At 41.0% G+C, this 18,292-nt stretch overlaps 3 protein-coding genes across 3 annotated transcripts in view; all 3 read right to left on the bottom strand.

Moving 5' to 3' along the window:
• LOC106809270 (formin-binding protein 1-like) overlaps positions 1–6,931 on the bottom strand; it is an 81,183-nt gene extending 74,252 nt beyond the window's left edge. Inside the window, exon 1 of the mRNA XM_014812282.1 lies at positions 5,209–6,931. Within this exon, the coding sequence (XP_014667768.1) occupies positions 5,209–5,232 (24 nt within the window). The 5' untranslated portion in view covers positions 5,233–6,931. The remainder of the gene's footprint in view (positions 1–5,208) is intronic.
• A 35-nt stretch (positions 6,932–6,966) lies between these two features.
• LOC106809273 (V-type proton ATPase subunit G-like) lies at positions 6,967–9,511 on the bottom strand. The gene is made up of 3 exons (XM_014812285.1): positions 9,359–9,511; positions 8,494–8,594; positions 6,967–7,440 (listed from the first exon to the last, which is right to left on the bottom strand). Exons 1-3 carry the CDS (start codon positions 9,438–9,440, stop codon positions 7,273–7,275), a joined length of 351 nt encoding a protein of 116 aa, XP_014667771.1. The 5' UTR covers positions 9,441–9,511; the 3' UTR covers positions 6,967–7,272.
• Positions 9,512–12,148: 2,637 nt separating this feature from the next.
• The window catches only part of LOC106809269 (guanylate cyclase 2G-like), a 54,661-nt gene continuing 48,517 nt past the window's right edge, over positions 12,149–18,292 (bottom strand). Inside the window, exons 8-12 of the mRNA XM_014812281.1 lie at positions 14,567–14,703; positions 14,333–14,465; positions 13,567–13,671; positions 12,838–12,920; positions 12,149–12,171 (exon numbers count right to left, since the gene is read on the bottom strand). Coding sequence (XP_014667767.1) covers positions 12,149–12,171; positions 12,838–12,920; positions 13,567–13,671; positions 14,333–14,465; positions 14,567–14,703 — 481 coding nt within the window. The remainder of the gene's footprint in view (positions 12,172–12,837; positions 12,921–13,566; positions 13,672–14,332; positions 14,466–14,566; positions 14,704–18,292) is intronic.

The raw sequence follows: 18,292 nt of genomic DNA, 5'->3' as shown, positions 1-18,292 counted from the left end.
GTCATGCTAACCCTACACCCTGAGCAGTATGCAACAGTCATGATAACCATACACCCTGAGCAGCAGAATTGGTTCTTCCCAGACTGTTTCTCTTTCCCTGTGCCGTGCTTGTTAGCATCATCACATCTTTCTTATGCGTTGTGAATCGGTATGCTATGCCAGCGGCTTTTAGTAAGCACACTATCAGCTGAATCTCGGATGATAACAACAGTTACAGCAAACACGACATACACACAGCCCCGTGCACGGCTCACCTTCTGTGTGTCAGAATCAGGCGCCTTGCGAGGTCGCGATGTCAGTTTCGGTGGTTGCATGGCTACCTCCCCGAATTCAACCTTATCTGCAAAAATGAATGCGCATTCTCCATGTAATATTCCTTCAAACCTAGAAGTTTCCATCCAGTCATCGTAACCAGAAATGGTTGCACTACTGTGTCTACTACTATCAGAGCCACATTTTGCCTGGGTTTACAACATTCTATATTTTTACTATGAATATTTTTTGCCAATTATAATTCCAGCGCACACATGCCTTCACGTCCAAACCACAATATACTAAGGGTGAAAACTGGGTACAATTTAATATTGAGAGCGTATTGTGACAGTTGAAATACCATTGCCAATATTATAACAGTAATTTAAAAACTATTTGTGATATTATTGTGATATTACAGATGTATTATGAAATTGAGTATTATAATGTTGACACCTTTATGTTATTATTGACTCTGTATTATATTGAGAATTTGTAATTTCGGTATAATTACTTGACCAATACCTTGTTGCTCCACTAGCACACGCGTGCATAGCCTGTGAGATAGTCGAGTGGACAATGAGTAAATGACGGGGAAGCACTCTAATTATTTACAACAATGATGAAAGTGAGGGGAATGGTTTTTTGTCATCGAGTCAAACACTTCCAGATATTCCTTTTACAATAATTACGCCACAAATTCATGAACATGAAATAACAGCAGTGTGTATAATGGGCAGTGTCGCAACACCTACCAGTCCTCGTAAAGTCTACAGCCTGTTTCTGTTTCTTTGCAGACTTCATGTTCTTCTTTTTGTCTGCCACTCTCTGCTTTTGTCTGAAGACAATAAACACTGATTCTATGATACACTTTAATTCACCACTAGAGCTCAGAAATGTTCAATTATATATATATCAGTTCGGTATATATATGATGGGGGACATGATCCAGAGTGTCACGGAAGCGAAGCACCACTCTAGAAGATTGCGTATCTTATGTGTGTGTACACACAAACACAACTAACCTATAAGTGATTACAACACATGCGCTGCTCCGTGACGTCATCAAGTTTCCCTAAACAATGTAGAGAATCTAGGCCCCTCTCTCTCTCTCTCTCTCTCTCTCTCTCTCTCTCTCTCTCTCTCTCTCTCTCATTAACACCTATTACTACCTATTACACCTATATCTACTATTTCATAACGAACCTCCTTTAACTCCTGCAGGATTTCCCTCGTGATGTATATGTACGGTTTGTTCACTCGCTTGACGGCGACTATGTTGCAATGGTAATAGCCGACCGACGTGAACATCTTTATGTCCGCGGAGCCGCCAATAGAATGCGTGGTCGTGCCACCGTTATCACCAAGTCCACCCCTCTGCGACGCGCTATCGCTCTGTGTGTATATCGAGAGATCGAACATTCAAGTATGGCATTGCACATCATGATAATACATCGAATTGTATATATATATACATTATATATATATATTATATGTGGCTGTAAAAAATACACCAACAGTGAAATTGGTTTCAGGAATTTCACGAAGCATAAAATATCACATAGATGATGCCCGCTAGATGGTGCTGCCGCCTAGATTGCGGTAGGGTCCCTGTATATAGGGACCATAGATTGCGGTTACTGAACGTTTAAATGGGGCTTATGTCGTGCTTGCGTCCCGACTCGACTGGAAGCAACTGGCTGCAATTCACTGAGACTACAGTGCTTAGGTCGGTCGACTGCGACGCGACTGGCCGCCACTAGTTGCTCGGAATAGAACAGTGGGCAACTGGATGCAACTAGTCGCTGCCGATTGCTTCCAGTTGCTCGAAATCCAGTTGCTTCCAGTCGAGTCGGCTCGCAAGCCCGACATAAGCCCCCCTTAACTTTAGGTAACTTTTTTATTTCGGCTATTAAGAATAGATGGACTAAGACTAGTTTGCGAAATTGCTCTTTGTCTTTACTTGTCATATTTCTCGATTGACTCTAGTACTCGTATAATTTACTCGTGATTTACATTATAACAAAGCAATAATTGTCTGATTGGCAACTTGGGATTTTGTGGCTCTCGAAAATCAATATTGCTCTAGACTGATATTGTTTTTCTCAATTCACAAAATTCCATGTTTCCCTCGCATCCGTGCAATAATAGTATTGTATGGGACCGTCAGCCTGCAAAAGAGACATGCACTTCAAAAACGTACCTTGAGAAACGCAAAGCATATTAATATATATAATATTTACACAAAAACAGATGATCTAAACGAGAAGCTCGAAAATTTAAAAATGTCATTCTAGCTCAACACGCATGTAATCTACAGTTGCTAAGTGCGAGCCAGTCTTTACGCTAAACAATAAACTTGTTTTCGCACAATCTCCTCATATCCTTTATTCATATCTTCTTCTATCTCCTTCCATTATCCTCCTGTTAGCTTCATAGCCAACGTGAGACAAACACAGACATGCACTCCAACTAAGTTGGCTCTCAACAACAAGAAATGATAAGCTGTAAAAGCCAACGATTGAATTCGCTAGTGGACAGGTGTGCGCTTTCAACTAGCTAATAGAAAGTGCATTTACTATAGGTTTATAGCACTGTTCACGTACTCAATAGGTCCTCATTTCATACAATGGTCACGTCCTTATTTCCAGTAATATGATCCCGTGCCCATGTTTTTGATTCATTGTGCATTAGTCATCACAAATTCGCGATTATATAACCATTGTATTACTGATATGGCATGTTATGAAGACGTAAGAAGCAAGAATTATCACTCAGTACTCGAAAATAAAGCCGGATAATAAATCTATACGCAAAACAAAACATGTAAGCACACACTCGGGCGCGAGAACGATCGAACGCACACACGCATGCACGCACGCACGCTCTCGCACGACCGCACATACGCATGCACGCCCGCTCTCGCATGACCGCACACACGCATGCACGCACGCTCTCGCACGCACGCATGCACGCACGCCCGCTCTCGCACGACCGCACACATGCACGCATGCACGCACGCTCTCGCACGACCGCACGCACGTATGCACGCCCGTTCTCGCACGACCGCACGCACGCATGCACGCACGCTCTCGCACGACCGCACGCACGCATGCACGTACGCACGCACACGTGTGTGCAGCACGAAGCTCACCAGCTTGCTCCACCTGCTGCCGAACCTTCCCGACAGTCCGGAGGCGGCTCTCTCGACGGAGAACGACAGCTCGTCGTATCTGATCTTCCACAGATTGCTCATGATGTCTCGCTCGTACTTACGGCTCCTGTTAAAGCGTAGACGTGTACACACCACGATTACACGACGCCTGTTGTTCTCCGCATTGCCGCACAGCTTGATGTCTATGAAGAGGGTACAATTCGTTATGTATGTGTAGAGGGGGGTTGTGTGTGTGTGTGTGTGTGTGTGTGTGTGTGTGCGTGCGTGCGTGCGTGCGTGCGTGCGTACGTGCGTGTGTGTGTGTGTGCGTGCGTGTGTGTGCAAAGAACCACAATAAAAAATAACGACAAATAAGAATAACAAGACTAACTCTCTCGAGAAGAATTATGCATTTGAAATGAAGAGGAGTTATCCTAGCATAGATTTATATGATAACATTCCATCAGAAGCCCTCACTTAGGAAATAGAAAGAAGACCTTGCACGTAAGGTCCCGCTGCATATACACGTCAGTACACCATCTGGCTACGTTGGTATGCTAGCGCATGCGAAATATCTCACGAGAGGAGTTATATTTTATTATGAATATGTATTTAGTATAGGTACTGGGTATCTCAGCATAGATTTATGTAATAAATTCTCATCCGTAGACCTGTGTTTATAATTAGCAGAGCGCCCTTTTTAGAGAAAACTTTTACTTTATCCCCTTCCGTCCTTCCCTTCCCCTCCCTTGTCCCTGGCTCAGCCTCCTTCTTCTTCTACCGCCTCACAGCTATCTTCCCTGCCGCCTTTCCTCAGTCTCCCATCCCCTCACCCCCGCAGCAAGCTATACTATTCAGTTTTTTTTCAGTCCGTACTGCTCGCCTGAAACGGTGCGCGGGCATGCGCAATATCGCCCGAGAAGATAGGCGGGAGACCTTGCATGTAAGGTACCAGCTGCACATATCAGTCAGTACACAATCTGGCTACGTTGGTGTGTTAGCGCATGCGCAATATCTCACTAGAAGAGTTATATTGTGTAATGAATATGCATTTAAAATGGTTAGGGGGTATCTCAGCATAGATTTCCCTAATAAACTTTTATCAGTAGACCTGTGTTTATAATTCGGAGAGCGCCCCAGCATTTAGGGTACAAAACACTTACTTTATGCCCTCGCGTCCTTCCTCTTGACACTCTTGTCCCTCGTTCAGCCTCCTTCTTCTTCTACCGCCCCCAGCTATCTTCCCAGCAGCCCTTCCTCAGTCACCCATCCCTCTCTCAGCAAGCTATATTATTCAGTTTTTTTCAGTCCGTACTGCTCGCCTGAAACGGTGCGCGCGCATGCGCAATATCTCCCGAGAATAATAATAGTTTGCAAATATTATGCATTTAAAATAAAGAGAAGTTATCCTAGCATCGATTTATATGATAACATTTCATCAGAAGAGCTCACTTAGGAAATAGGCGGGAGACCTTGCATGTAAGGTCCCGCTGCGAATATCAGTCAGTACACAATCTGGGTACGTTGGTGTGTTAGCGCATGCGCAATATCTCAGTAGAGGAGTTATATTTTGTGATGAATATACATTTAAAATGGTTAGGGGGTATCTCCGTATACATTTCCTTGTTCCCACGTTAAGCGACAAGCAAAACATCACGTATTTTAATCCACTCCGATTTACATAATATGCGCGTGAATAACCTAGTGACAGTGAGTCAGTGACTACAAAACAATCTACGTCTTCTCCAATTTCCTCGACATCCTTAGACAGAACGAAACCGTTAAAACATGGACCAACTTACCCACAAATCTATACCCCAACTCATGGTTGCAGGTCTCCGTTTTTCACCTAATAGTTATCCTCTAGTTGTTCTTATAGTAATAATATACCGCGATCACAAATACATCCGCATTTAGTTGCAAACAACACAGTTTTCCTATCGACACTCCCTTTGCGATCAAACTGGCAAATGGCTGAAGTATACACAATTACGGTCCATTACTTCTAGCGCCATCTGGTGAGGAAAACCACAATCTTTTCTAACTATGATATTGAAATACAGCGCCATCCAGTGTATTTGGACGATAATAAACCCCATAGAGTAATTTATCGAACAAATTCATTTACATACGTGTTGTATTAGTGACTGCGTGTGTATGTTATTCTGCTTTGACTAAACACACTTCCTCGTCAACACATAAAAAAAACACAATAAAAAATAGAAATTCGTGGCATCAAAAAAATCGAAACAATATAACGCGGAATAACGAAAAATGCAAGGCCTCGTCAAAAAGTAAACTGTGCGAAGGAACAGCTGCCAAGGAAGGGCATTATTACTGGACGGTCTGACTGATGGTTGACCGAGGTGGATGGATCATGTACAATTCCTTACAAATAATTTTTCGGCTTACAAATACAAGGCACTTGCGAACACAGATTAATTGGGTCTTATGATTACCAGTCGAACATTCGGTAAGACTACAATCCTAGGTGTGCAAAAGATGTGACGGTGTCTGTGCCTGTGGCGGGGTGACCCCTCGAAAAATTATATGAAGATAAGAGGTAATATATTATTACTAATACACAAAGAAATTAATGTAACGCTATTTATTAGATAACTGACACATAGTTCCATGATTCCAGAAAACAAAATATACATAAAACAATGATTAACAAGAAAGACAGCATCTGGTTGTTAAAAGTCAAATGAAGTTGAACACACTGACAAGTCTTATACATATTGATAAGTATGCTCATTTAACATGTTCGGCACATGGAATGTTACATAGTAGATCATTCACAAATAAGAAGATTATTGCATGCTCTTGCCTCAGTCAACATTGCCAGAGCATCTACACACTTTCTTTACTAAACGACGTATTACCATAAATATTTAGTTTACCATTTATGTAACTTGATTTGCATAGAAAACAAATTAAGAATATGAACCGGGAATAGGCTGCAATGCAAACAAACTTTAAACAACAACAAGATGTTACCTTTCATCAGAGTCACAGACTGCCATGTCAAGACTACTATCTCAGGGTTCAAATTTACATATATGCCCACTGATCCACACATTGGTAATAATTTTATACAATCGGTCATCGAAATTTGCTGGGGGTAGCGGCGTGGGGTGGTGCACAGTCAGATACGGGGATCATAGACAGGGAGTGAGTTCACTTGTGTAATCTTTCTATTTAATTACGACACTTCATACCACTGATTAGCTACTGTCAAAATGTTACACTCATCTGTTACTGATAAAATATGTCTTATACATGACCCTGTCACAAGTGTTAGCCGAAGTAGCCGAGTGATTTGGACCACAACAGTATGTGCCGAGGTGTTGGCTAAGAAATTTCTTGGCCTTTGAATATGAATAAATCTTTACAAAGCTGCACTAAGATGTTGGGAACAAGAGTAGAATATGGCATTGCCATGTTGTTTCACTATTGCATTCTAATTTTAAGTTTGTAAATTTAAATATACAAATTCCTATCTAATCCAGGCTAAAAACTAGCTCAGAGAAGATATGGTACCGATCTGCTGACAAAGAGTCAGTATGGATTAGTGAATTAGTGCCAAATTTGAACCCTGTCACCTACATTTGGTTGCTACTAACATCAACACCTTCTACAACTGCACCTCTATCAGAGTTACAATACGCGATGTGTTTACTTGGAAGAAGTTGTCCAATTGGTCTATGGTCACAGCAACTCTCATACTGTAACGCTTAACTTCATTACATGACGAGTACTGGGGTGATTAGCATACTTCATCACGTAAATCCACAATAATTAACGACCGATCACCGTTACTCGGAAAATCGACCCGCGACCTTTCGTCTGTGCCGATGCCATCCTTAGGCTTTGAAGTTCCTGTGAAGCTCTGGCTTAATGTCATAGACGAGGGATAGAATTCTATTCAGCACCTTCTCCTTATTCAGCGCTACATTCTGATGCATCTCTGCAATGCGCATCTTGGTGGTATCCTCAATTTTCAATGCGATGTCGTCCCTCGAGCCCATGTGCTAATAAAAGAAGGTACACAAATTATGTGATAAAGATGGATGATAGCAATCAGCATCAAACAATTGTTTATCATAAAATATACACTTTTTTAATTTTAAACACAAGTTTTTAAAATCATGCATTGACATATTAGTAGTAGTAAAGATTATTAGTTACTCTTTTGATTTTGACAAGTTTATTTAGGTATTTATCAATACCTAGATTACAGACAATATCTAAACAAACAACACATGCAGGAAGATAACTACCAAGGATATATTATACAAACAATATGATGAACACAGTTAAATTCTAAATTTTAAATTTTTGAATTTCGTATCATGAACGTTTTTTAATGGAATGGATTGCTTTTGCAGAGTAGGATATTGCTGCATATTAAAGACTTCTATCCATTGTTCCTCACACTTGGTTTAACTTTAACTAATGATATTATCTCACCAGCCCTATCTTTGAACCTGAACTACAATTAAAGATGCATTCCCATTTCCCACGCACATTTCTGTGACAAACCACTGTAAAAACGTAAGTAAATAACTCACTACTATACTTTAACTAAACGTTAGCTTTGAAAATAAAACTAAAAATATGCATCAAGCCTATATTCGCTCAACGAAAAAACAACTCGAAAAACGCATTTCGCCACGGTTCTGTATCATGGCGGCAAGAGTTGGCGCACATCACGTAACCAGCACAGCCATAGCAGGGGTAGAATTTAACTTTTGAAACCACTCGCAATTTTTTGCGAGCAGGTCAAATTTCAACTCGCAAAATCCAAAGCACTCTCGCATTTTTAATATAATTATTTTTGTAGTGTATAATATGCTAACACTTTAATTAAAAATGTTATCTTTTCAGTTACTTTATAAATGTTATATAATGTTGAGATGACTTTAAATTAAACCAGGCTACAAAGCGTGAAGATAGAATACTCTCGGTAGCGGCCGATCGCGCGACGTTTATAATCCTTACTCAGTTTGTAGACATCATTTCATCCAGAGAAATAACATTCATAGTTTCACGAAACTTGTTACAAGTTTGGTATTAGCACACACCTTTGCTTCATACTCTCTAAACTGGTGTTCCCGCTCTTTTCTGTAGGCTTCTACTTCTGCTTGTGCTTCTTCTTTAGCTTGCTTCAACCGCCTAGTTTTTCCTGTAAAAATATAAACATAGAATACAAATGTAGAAGGTTAGGCTTTATCTGCATCAGTGCATGTACGCATGAACACATCACCTCCCCCACACACACATACACATGCATATAAAGGCACACACGCACGCACACGCGCACGCACGCACGCACGCACGCACGCACACACACACACACACACACACACACACATATGACATAATACATGTATACACAATTTGTGTTAGCAATCACTGACTTAGTTGTTATTATTCCAAATAATTACAGTTTGCAAATGTGTTTTGATCATAAAACAAAAGTATAAGTAAACAACACATCACATTCACAACACAATGTACTGAAATAAAAAATGTGAACAAAATACATTTGTACCAAGGGAAGCAGTAGATAGAATTGGGCCTTATTATAATTGTAAATGTGATTGGGTCTTTTTGTATTCTCTGTTGGGTTTTTTCTACTGCGATCCGCAGTCTACTCTTGACAATGATAGCTAGGTCGACTCTATTTGACAACATTGTCGCTTTTCGTCTCAGATATAGCCCTTTGGACGTTGAAGACTAAGATTTATGAGGTTATTGTTAGTAGTGGTTGAAAGTCACGACTCCGACCATGAAATAATTGAATGATCCATGTCCATGAGGCATGACGAATTATCGAATGCTCAATCTCAGCGAGTTAAACCCCATGCATAAAAGTAGTCACATTGACGTTACCCGACCGTAAGCGAACCAAAATAAAATCTTGATCAGTTCTAGGCTATTACTTACGAACTCTGGCTTCACCAACTTTTACGGCCGCGCTCTTCTCGGCCATCAAAAGCTGCTGAATTCCAGTAGTTTGGCTCGCCATTTTCAAGATGGTCTAGCAATATAATATGGCGAATGCACTGGGCGAATAAAGTGGGCGAATGTGTCGTTTCTACTCGTAGTTCTAGATTTTCTCGCTACGTGGCAGCACTAATCGATGCTCAGTAGAGTCGAATCCCCCTAATACTAAATATCTTTGCTAAATATTAAATATGTTACGCTGCTACTTTTATTTATGAACGCTTGAAAGTAGATTGTGAGCGCGGTAGCTTGTATAGTAAATTAAGTAGCCAAAATAGTTGCTAAAGTTATATATACCAATACCCTAGGGTATAGGTGTATCAAATTTGTGATATGTGGGGCGTGTATCAGTATCCTGGTTATATATACTTATTAACTTGATTATTATTATTATTATTATTAACTGGTATTATACTTGATCATGATGCGATTTCTGGAGGGGTGGAATGCTGTTGAATACTGCCACCTAATGATACAAATAACACACTTTTGGCCACACTCAATAAGTATTAACACGAAGTTTACATTTATTCACCTATCTTCCATAACAATCACTCAAGTGTTAACATGAAGTGTATGCTTGTTCACCTCTCTCCCATAACAGGTGATCAGGCGGTAAGGCCAAACAAAACAATACCTTTGGTTCGGGTCACATGGATTGTGAAAATTAGGGTAGGTAGGTAGGTATAACATTTTTTTTAATACTTTTTTTACCTGCAAAAACATGGGTAGGCAGGAATATATATTTTTTCCCACAAGTTAAATATACATATAGGGTATACAGCTTGAAATGCAGGACCCACGAGATGCAAATGACATGCAGTTGCATGTACCATTGCTGCAAGTCACGACATTGTTGTCAAAATGTGAACACCTGGATAGTAGTGTTAGGAATTGCTCCAAAAACGGTACTCGATTAATCGTCCCTTTGAACGAGCGAGTAACCGAAGTGTAAACGGCTCTGCGGCCGCGTATAGCACGATAGCATGCGTATAATACTATATAGTACGCGATAGATCGCGTATATCAAAGCCGGCCGCCGCGCCATACGACCTTCAGGCTCTGTTTATGAAGTAGCCGGCCCAGGCTCTATTTCACGTTGTAGGAAACGTATAGGTACGAACTGTTTCACTTCTCGCTAACGAAGTTCTGTTTATAAATATTTTGGAACTCTCTTTAGGTAAATAAAATGACAAGTCGAAACAATCTGACAATAAATGAGTCGGATATTTGAATATGTATGATCGGCAGGCGGTATCTTTGAATTTTATTTTTTCTTGAAACCCTCTAAAAGTGACCGCAGTCGCACATTTTATCACTCCGAAATCTGAAGTCGGGTCGAAACCAAAGGTAATTTTTTGGTCGGCCTAACATGGAAGTGCACGCACATTCAGCTCTATTCAGTAACAGGCGATCAAGGGTTAACATCAAGTGTACACTCGTCCGCCTCTCTCTCTCACACACACAACACTCCATCAAGAGTTAGCGTGTAAAGACTGCAGTAAGGGGGACGTTCCCGTCTGTAGCGGCGACGATGCCGGCAGTAGTGAGGACGTTCCCTTCTGCTTCCTGTAGAGTTGGATCACTCGCTCACGCTCAGCGTCGAGCCGGCGTTGCTCGCCGGCAGGCAGCGCGCGTCGCGGCACTGTTCGACCGAGCTGTCGCTGCACGGACGACGCCGTGCCATCGCTGTTGTCACGTACAATCTCACGCAGCAGCAGCGACGGTTTCCTCCCAGGCTGTAACACGGTCATGATAACCGTTTTAACAGTCATGAATGTATTATCAGACATGATAACCTACACCCTCAGCAGTATACAACAGTCATGATAACCCTACACCCTGAGCAGTATACAACAGTCATGATAACCCTACACCCTGAGCAGTATACAACAGTCATGAGTAAGCCCTACAAACCCTGAAGGCAGTATACAACAAGTCATGCTAACCCTACACCCTGAGCAGTATACTATAACAACAGTCATGATAACCCTAACCCTGAGTCAGTATCAAACAGACCATGATGAACCCTACACCCTGAGCGTATTATACAACGTAGACATGAATAACCCCTACATGACTCTGAGCAGTTAAATCAGCAGTCAGAGTAACCCTACACCTGAGCAGTATACAACAGTCATGTAACCCTACACCTGAGCCAGTATCAACATGTCATTCGACTAACATCAACATCCCTGAGGCAGTATGCAGAGCATCATGATAACCATACACAGCTGAGAGAAGTATGCAACAGTGAATGATAAACCATGACACCCTGAGCAGTATAAACTGTGCACGCTCAACCCTAGACACCCTTGAGCAGTTAAGCAACAGTCGATGATAACCATACATCCCTGAGCAGTATACAAAGTCTATGCTAACCTAACACCCTCGAGCAGTACCAACAGTCATTGATAAACCATTACCCCTGAAGCAGTATTACAACAGTCATGATGAACCATACACCTGAGCAGCCAAAATTGGTTTCTTCCTCAGACCTGTTTCTTCTTCCTGATGCCGGCTTGTTAGCATCATGCACATCTTTCTTATGCATTGTGATCGGTATGCTATGCAGCGCTTTTAGTAAGCACACATCACTGAATCTGCGATGATAACAACAGTTACAGCAAACACGACCATACCACACAGCCCCCGTGCACGGCTCACCTTCTGTTGTCAGAATCAGGGCGCCTGCGACGGTCGCGATGTCAGTTGTCGGTGTTGCATGGCTTACCTCCCGAATTCAACCTTATCTGCAAAAATGAATGCGCATTCTCCATGTATATTCCTTCAAACCTAGAAGTTTCCATCCAGTCATCGTAACCAGAAATGGTTGCACTACTGTGTCTACTACTATCAGCGAGCCACAATTTTGCCTGGGTTTACAACATTCTATATTTTTACTATGAATATTTTTGCCAATTATATTCCAGCGGCACACATGCCTTCACGTCCAAACCACAATATACTAAGGCTGAAAACTGGTGTAGCATTAATATTGAGAGCGTATTGTGACAGTTGAAATACCATTGCCAATATTATACAGTAATTTAAACAACTATTTGGATATTATTGTGATATACAGATGTATTATGAAATGAGTATTATAATGTTAACACCTTTATGTTATTATTGACTGTATATATTGAGAATTTGTAATTTCGGTATAATTACTTGACCAATTAACCTTGTTGTTCTCACTAGCACACGCGATGCATAGCCTGTGAGATAGTCGAGGGTGACAATGAGTAAATGACGGGAAGCACTCTAATTAATTTACAACATAGTGATGAAAGTGAGGGAAGGTTTTTTTGTCATCGAGTCAAGACTTCAGATATTCCTTTTACAATAATTTACGCCACAAATCATGAACATGAAATAACAGCAGTGTGTATAATGGGCAGTGTCGCAACACCTACCAGTCCTCGTAAAGTCTAGAGCCTGTTTCTGTTCTTGCAGACTTACATGTTTCTTTTGTTCTGCCACTTCTCTGCTTTTCTGTCTGAAGACAATAAACTGTGATTCTATGATACACTTTAATTCACGCACTAAGCTCTAGAAATGTCAAAATAGTGTTTATTTAACAACAACCGTCTGAAATGTTAGAGGAATCTCTAAAACAGCCCTGCATCCCTGGCAGAGTATTATCATACTGAAGATGAGTACCCAAAATTATATGCAGAGTATTACCAAACTCTGTGAGGAGTATCTTACTACGTACAGCAACTTGCATCTCTATAGAGTACTACCATAAGCTGGCATCGGCCGCCGTAATTTTCTACACATAACAGCACCGGCCTCCCTCTGGATGTTTTAAAGTTTGAGCCAAGACTTGAGACACCAAAGTTATTTTTTAGCCACCAACGAAAATCTATAGCCGCTGTTCACTTTATCAGATGTGCTAAGCAAAGCCTAAACAGGTGATGGGTATACAAAAACATTCTATGAAAGGACACTGCAATTTTACGATTTCATAATCAATTGTAATTTTCTGAGCAGTTAAATCATTCGCCAATTGTATTCGCCAATTAGTGTAGTAAAATCGCCACTGTTATTTATTTATTGCATTTTGCGAAGGTGGCAAACGCCAGCGGTAGTCCTGATGGCACACTAGATGCTTAGCTAGGGTCATGCAGGGAGCCACTCACTTTGTCTTTCTCTGCACAGACTCCAACGGTGTGGCAGGCTTCACGTAAACCTTGTTGTCCCGCTGCTGCGTCACTTCCACATCCCACTTCACTTCGAACTCTGCCCTGTGTGACAGAAGAACATGCAGTCAACTCTCATAATACCAACCATCCTCAGAACCCGCTATTTAGTTAGGTTTTCCGTGAAGTTTGGTTTATAGGGGAGACATCTTACATGTCTCCGATGGCATTGGGGCTTAAAAATTGTCTGGTTTAACGTGAGATTCGGTTTTGCAGACGTATAGAATTTGGAGAGTTGACTATATTAATTAACTGCTATGCTGCTAATGAGCACTTGTTAACTTCGTTTATCTTTTAACGTATTAGTGATGGCAGCATCACAAATGATCTGAACAGTATATCTCAGGATGCTGTTGAATACAAACAAGAATTACAATGTTTTTTCGATGGAATTTTATGCTTCCACTGACAACAATTTAGATTGTTACATGATAACATCGTGTGCTCCATTTATCGGGACTGTCAATGCCTTCTGATGTAATGGTAACTAATCATAATTCACAAGGGCGATGCTTTTGTTTATCGATTATGATATCATTCTTAGCTAGGGACTATCTCTTATTTGAGGATGAAACTGAAATGACATTAGATATATTAAAAATAACAAAATATAACTTTCATCAACAATAATTGCAGTACCGCTGATGAAATGTCAATAGGACAGCAGCTATCATGTTGCTGTTCAGTTAATAACACAGAACTGCACCTCTGTTTTGCTGCTTGCACTTCTTTATCCATTCTGTTGAAATATGAATTGTTACTTTCCCCCATTTTTTGCTTGAATGTAGGCACCGGCTGTACGACTTTCTCCATCCCTTTTTCCTGTATAGGTTGTCGTGCTGCAAAGAAAAGTAAATAAAATATGTACATTAAGGTAATTCTTTTAATTCAGCTAGAATGTAAACTTATAGATCAGAAAAAATGCATCAAACCAAATTACCATGATCTTTATGATATTTGTTTTTTCTCTTCTTTCCTATATTTTTTGAATTCATCAGCTTCTGAAGTTCCAGTGCACTCCTAGGAATTTCCTGACCCATGTTCTTTGGTCGGGAATTTATCTTTGCATTCTTTAACCTATATCAGAAAGGATGATTGGTACTTTAAGAATTGTAAACTAAATTTAATTAAAATGATTTCTAATGCTAAATGCTTCAGAACTGCCACCAATTCAATGCAGGCAAGTAAGCATTTGCCAATGTGAGGCACAATGTCCGGCAACAACCATTTATAATGACAAAAATATTTATATTTGTTAGGCCTATTGTATTCAATCGACATAGTCGTGCAACACTTCATAAATAGCCACTCACAGCAATAGATGTCATTTATCAACAAGTGACTAAAACAGTTCATGACAAAGTTGGGCTGCTTATAGCTGTGTGCAGACTGAAATGGCATTTGTTGAACAGACCAGTTTATGTATTTAGGCAAATTCGGTATTATAAGATCCAAGGCATTTATAGTGCAAGGCTGTCCAGCTAACAGAAAACATGTAGCTATCTTCAGGACAGAATTCGAAATCAATGTAACATTCAAAAGTCTTGTGTTTACAAACATAGAACGCCTACCATTGCATAGCGAATAGACTATCTTTGCCTAGCTCTACCAGTGTAGCCCATTCGCTCCCGTTACAGGGGGTTCCTGACCTAACACCAGTACTTAACACCGGAAGTGTGGCTGAGACCAGTCATGGCGACTTTTATGCTAAATGTTACGGTTATTCGTTGTCATTACTCCCTACAGTTTCCTCTAGGTTAAGGCCCCCGCACACGGTGAGGTTCCTGCTCAGCACAAAGCTCATGCTCCGTGCTCAGCAGGAACCTCAACGTGTGCGGGGTCGATCTCACTGAGTTTTCGGTCTCGCGAGGCAATGAGGAAAATATCTGGCGTGTTTGATAATTTTGGTCTCGCAAAGCTGAACTCACTGTTGGCGCATGCGTATTTAGTTATTCCGAAATGGCTGTGCATTTTGATTGGTTCAGACGTGCACCCGCTCCAATGACCGCTTCGTGCCCCCTGTGCACCAGATAGTAGCACCCGTGGTGAGACTCCTGCTCAGCACGAAGCTCATCGTGTGTGGCAGTGAGAGGTTCCTGCCTCACCGTGTGCGGGGGCCTTTAGCTTCTTCATCTCTGTCACCCCATATTGGAATTATCTTTCTTCATCTTTGGTTAATTGCAAAATTGAAGCTTTTTCTACGAGGAGCCGAGGTATATATTTATTTTCGATATAGTCATTTGGACTTTGAAATTAAAGACTAATCTTCACGGGGTTATGAAAAGTATGACCAGGTAAGCCTAAAGGTAAGGTGGTGGGGGTTGTACTTGTTGTAGGCTATACTGTACATACACAAATGAGTCAGGCAGTACTAGCACAGTATTAGTACTGGTAGCACTAGCTGGCTAGACTAGAGTGCTATCCGCGTGGCCCATCGCTCGGCGAACCCAATGCCAAAGAGCGTAACAACTTCTGTCAGCGCAAAACAGAAGAATTTAGCCTTTATTTTAAGGGTTTAGCCTTAGTTAGGCTGATAGGGTCTATGTCTCCCTTTTAAAATGGTTAGGGGGTATCTCCGTATACATTTCCCTAATAAACTTTTATCAGTAGACCTGTGTTTATAATTAGCAGAGCGCCCTAGCATGTATGGTACACAACACCTACTTTATGCCCTGGCGTCCTTCCCCTTGCCTCCCCTGTTCCTCGCTCAGCCTCCTTCTTCTTCTACCGCCCCCAGCTATCTTTCCAGCAGCCTTTCCTAAGTCACCCATCCCCTCTCCCTCTCAGCAAGCTATATAACTGATTATGAAGTTTTTCTCGGACGGCACTGCACGCCTAACACGATGCGCGCGCATGCGCAATATCTCCCGGGAGAAATCGTATTTTGCAAACAGTATGTATTTAAAATGAAGAGAAATTATCCTAGCATAGATTTATATGATAACATTCTATTAGTGGACATCATTTAAGAAATAGTAGAAAGACCTTGCATGTAAGGTCCCCGCTGCATATAGCAGTCAGTATACTATCTGGCTACGTTAGTGTGTTAGCGCATGCGCAATATCTCGCCAGAGGTGTTATATTTTGCGATGAATATGCATTTGATATGGTTAGCGAGCATCTCAGCATGAATTCTCATCACTCATTACACAATCTCATTACTCTAGGTATCAACTAAAATAATGTATGTGAAAAATTGATTTTTGTAGTTTTTGCTTAAAAGCTCGACACGAATTCGTTAACTTGTGTTACATGCACGCAGATCATGTGTCGCAATACTGTTATACAACTCTGTATTTATTTTGCAACTCTCCGTTGGTGGGGCAGAGGATGGGGGATCATTACCTTATACAATAATCTTATAAAGATAATTCTTGCTGCGCGCAACCAGCGTTGCCTCGTCGAACGGATATCACTACTAATGTACATAGAATACAACAAAGGCTTGTCTTGTTGTCAGTGGATTCGGACGCACCCTCATTCTATTCTCGCACCTTTGCTGATGAAACGAATTATATTTAGCAGCATCACAAAGGAAAACACGCGCACTGACGTGACACGTAAAACACGAGCTGTCAGTGACTATTATAACCATCACCACGACTCTACGAGTAAGCTTAGTGGTTATACTCTCTGACCTTATATAGTTGCTCGCATAGACCGTGTATTATATGCTCTGAGAGGAACCACGCTATTGTGACGCGAACCAAGTCGTCAAACGACTGGAAAGTAACAGGTCGTATTTTTAGCCAGCTTTAGAGCTATTGTGTATTTTCATGGCGTATATTGAGCATTTCTCAGGCCGTAATGTGCCGCAATAAGCTCCAGACTGCGGGTTTTTGCGCCTCACCCTGCTATACACGATAGAAAATCCGTGCTCACCGGCTTGCTATAGGAAACGCCGATTACAAGAGAAAGCAATCAAACCCGCCAGGAAAGCCGTTGTCCGTTTAACCTGACGGCTGCGTTCGTCCGTCGTCCCGTATAGTCATTGCAATACCAATATTACATATAACCGACTCCTGCAACATGTTCCGCTTGCATCTAAGACAAATACGACATCTGCACATATACGCTCTCTTATGACACTATTTGTCATAGAAAGATTCTTCCTATGACAAATATTGGCGAGTCAACTTCGTTCCGCTTTACAGCTCAAATTCACTGCTTGCGTTCATATTGACGCGAGGGTGATTGTGAGGATGATTGTGAGGGTGAGGGTGAGGGTGATAATAGCGCTTCTTAAACTCCTATGATGCGCACAACACATACAACAATATTTGTCATAGGAAGAATCTTCCTATGACAAATAGTGTCATAGGAGAGCGTACATGCGTATGTCGCATTTGTCATAGATGCTAGCAGAACATGTTGACTCGTAATGACTGACGGCGACTCACCTGCGTATTATCAAGAGCTCATAATACATCTTATTATTAGGTATTATTGTATCCGGTATTATTAGGTATTATTCGTTTTTGGTATTATAGCTAGGCGAACACTGGCGATTGGCGTTAACGTATTCCTGTTATATGACTATCAATGTGACTCACCTGTATATTATAGCTATATACTAGGTATTATAACTAAGTTAAGTTACTAAGTATTATAGCTATATACTAGGTATTATAACTAAGTTAAGTTACTAAGTATTATAGCTATATAC

Source organism: Priapulus caudatus, unplaced genomic scaffold, assembly GCF_000485595.1.
Source record: "Priapulus caudatus unplaced genomic scaffold, Priapulus_caudatus-5.0.1 Scaffold341, whole genome shotgun sequence".
Classification (NCBI taxonomy): domain Eukaryota; kingdom Metazoa; phylum Priapulida; class Priapulimorpha; order Priapulimorphida; family Priapulidae; genus Priapulus; species Priapulus caudatus.
Note: the sequence above shows the minus strand (reverse complement) of the source record. Positions and strands in the feature narration are given on the sequence as shown.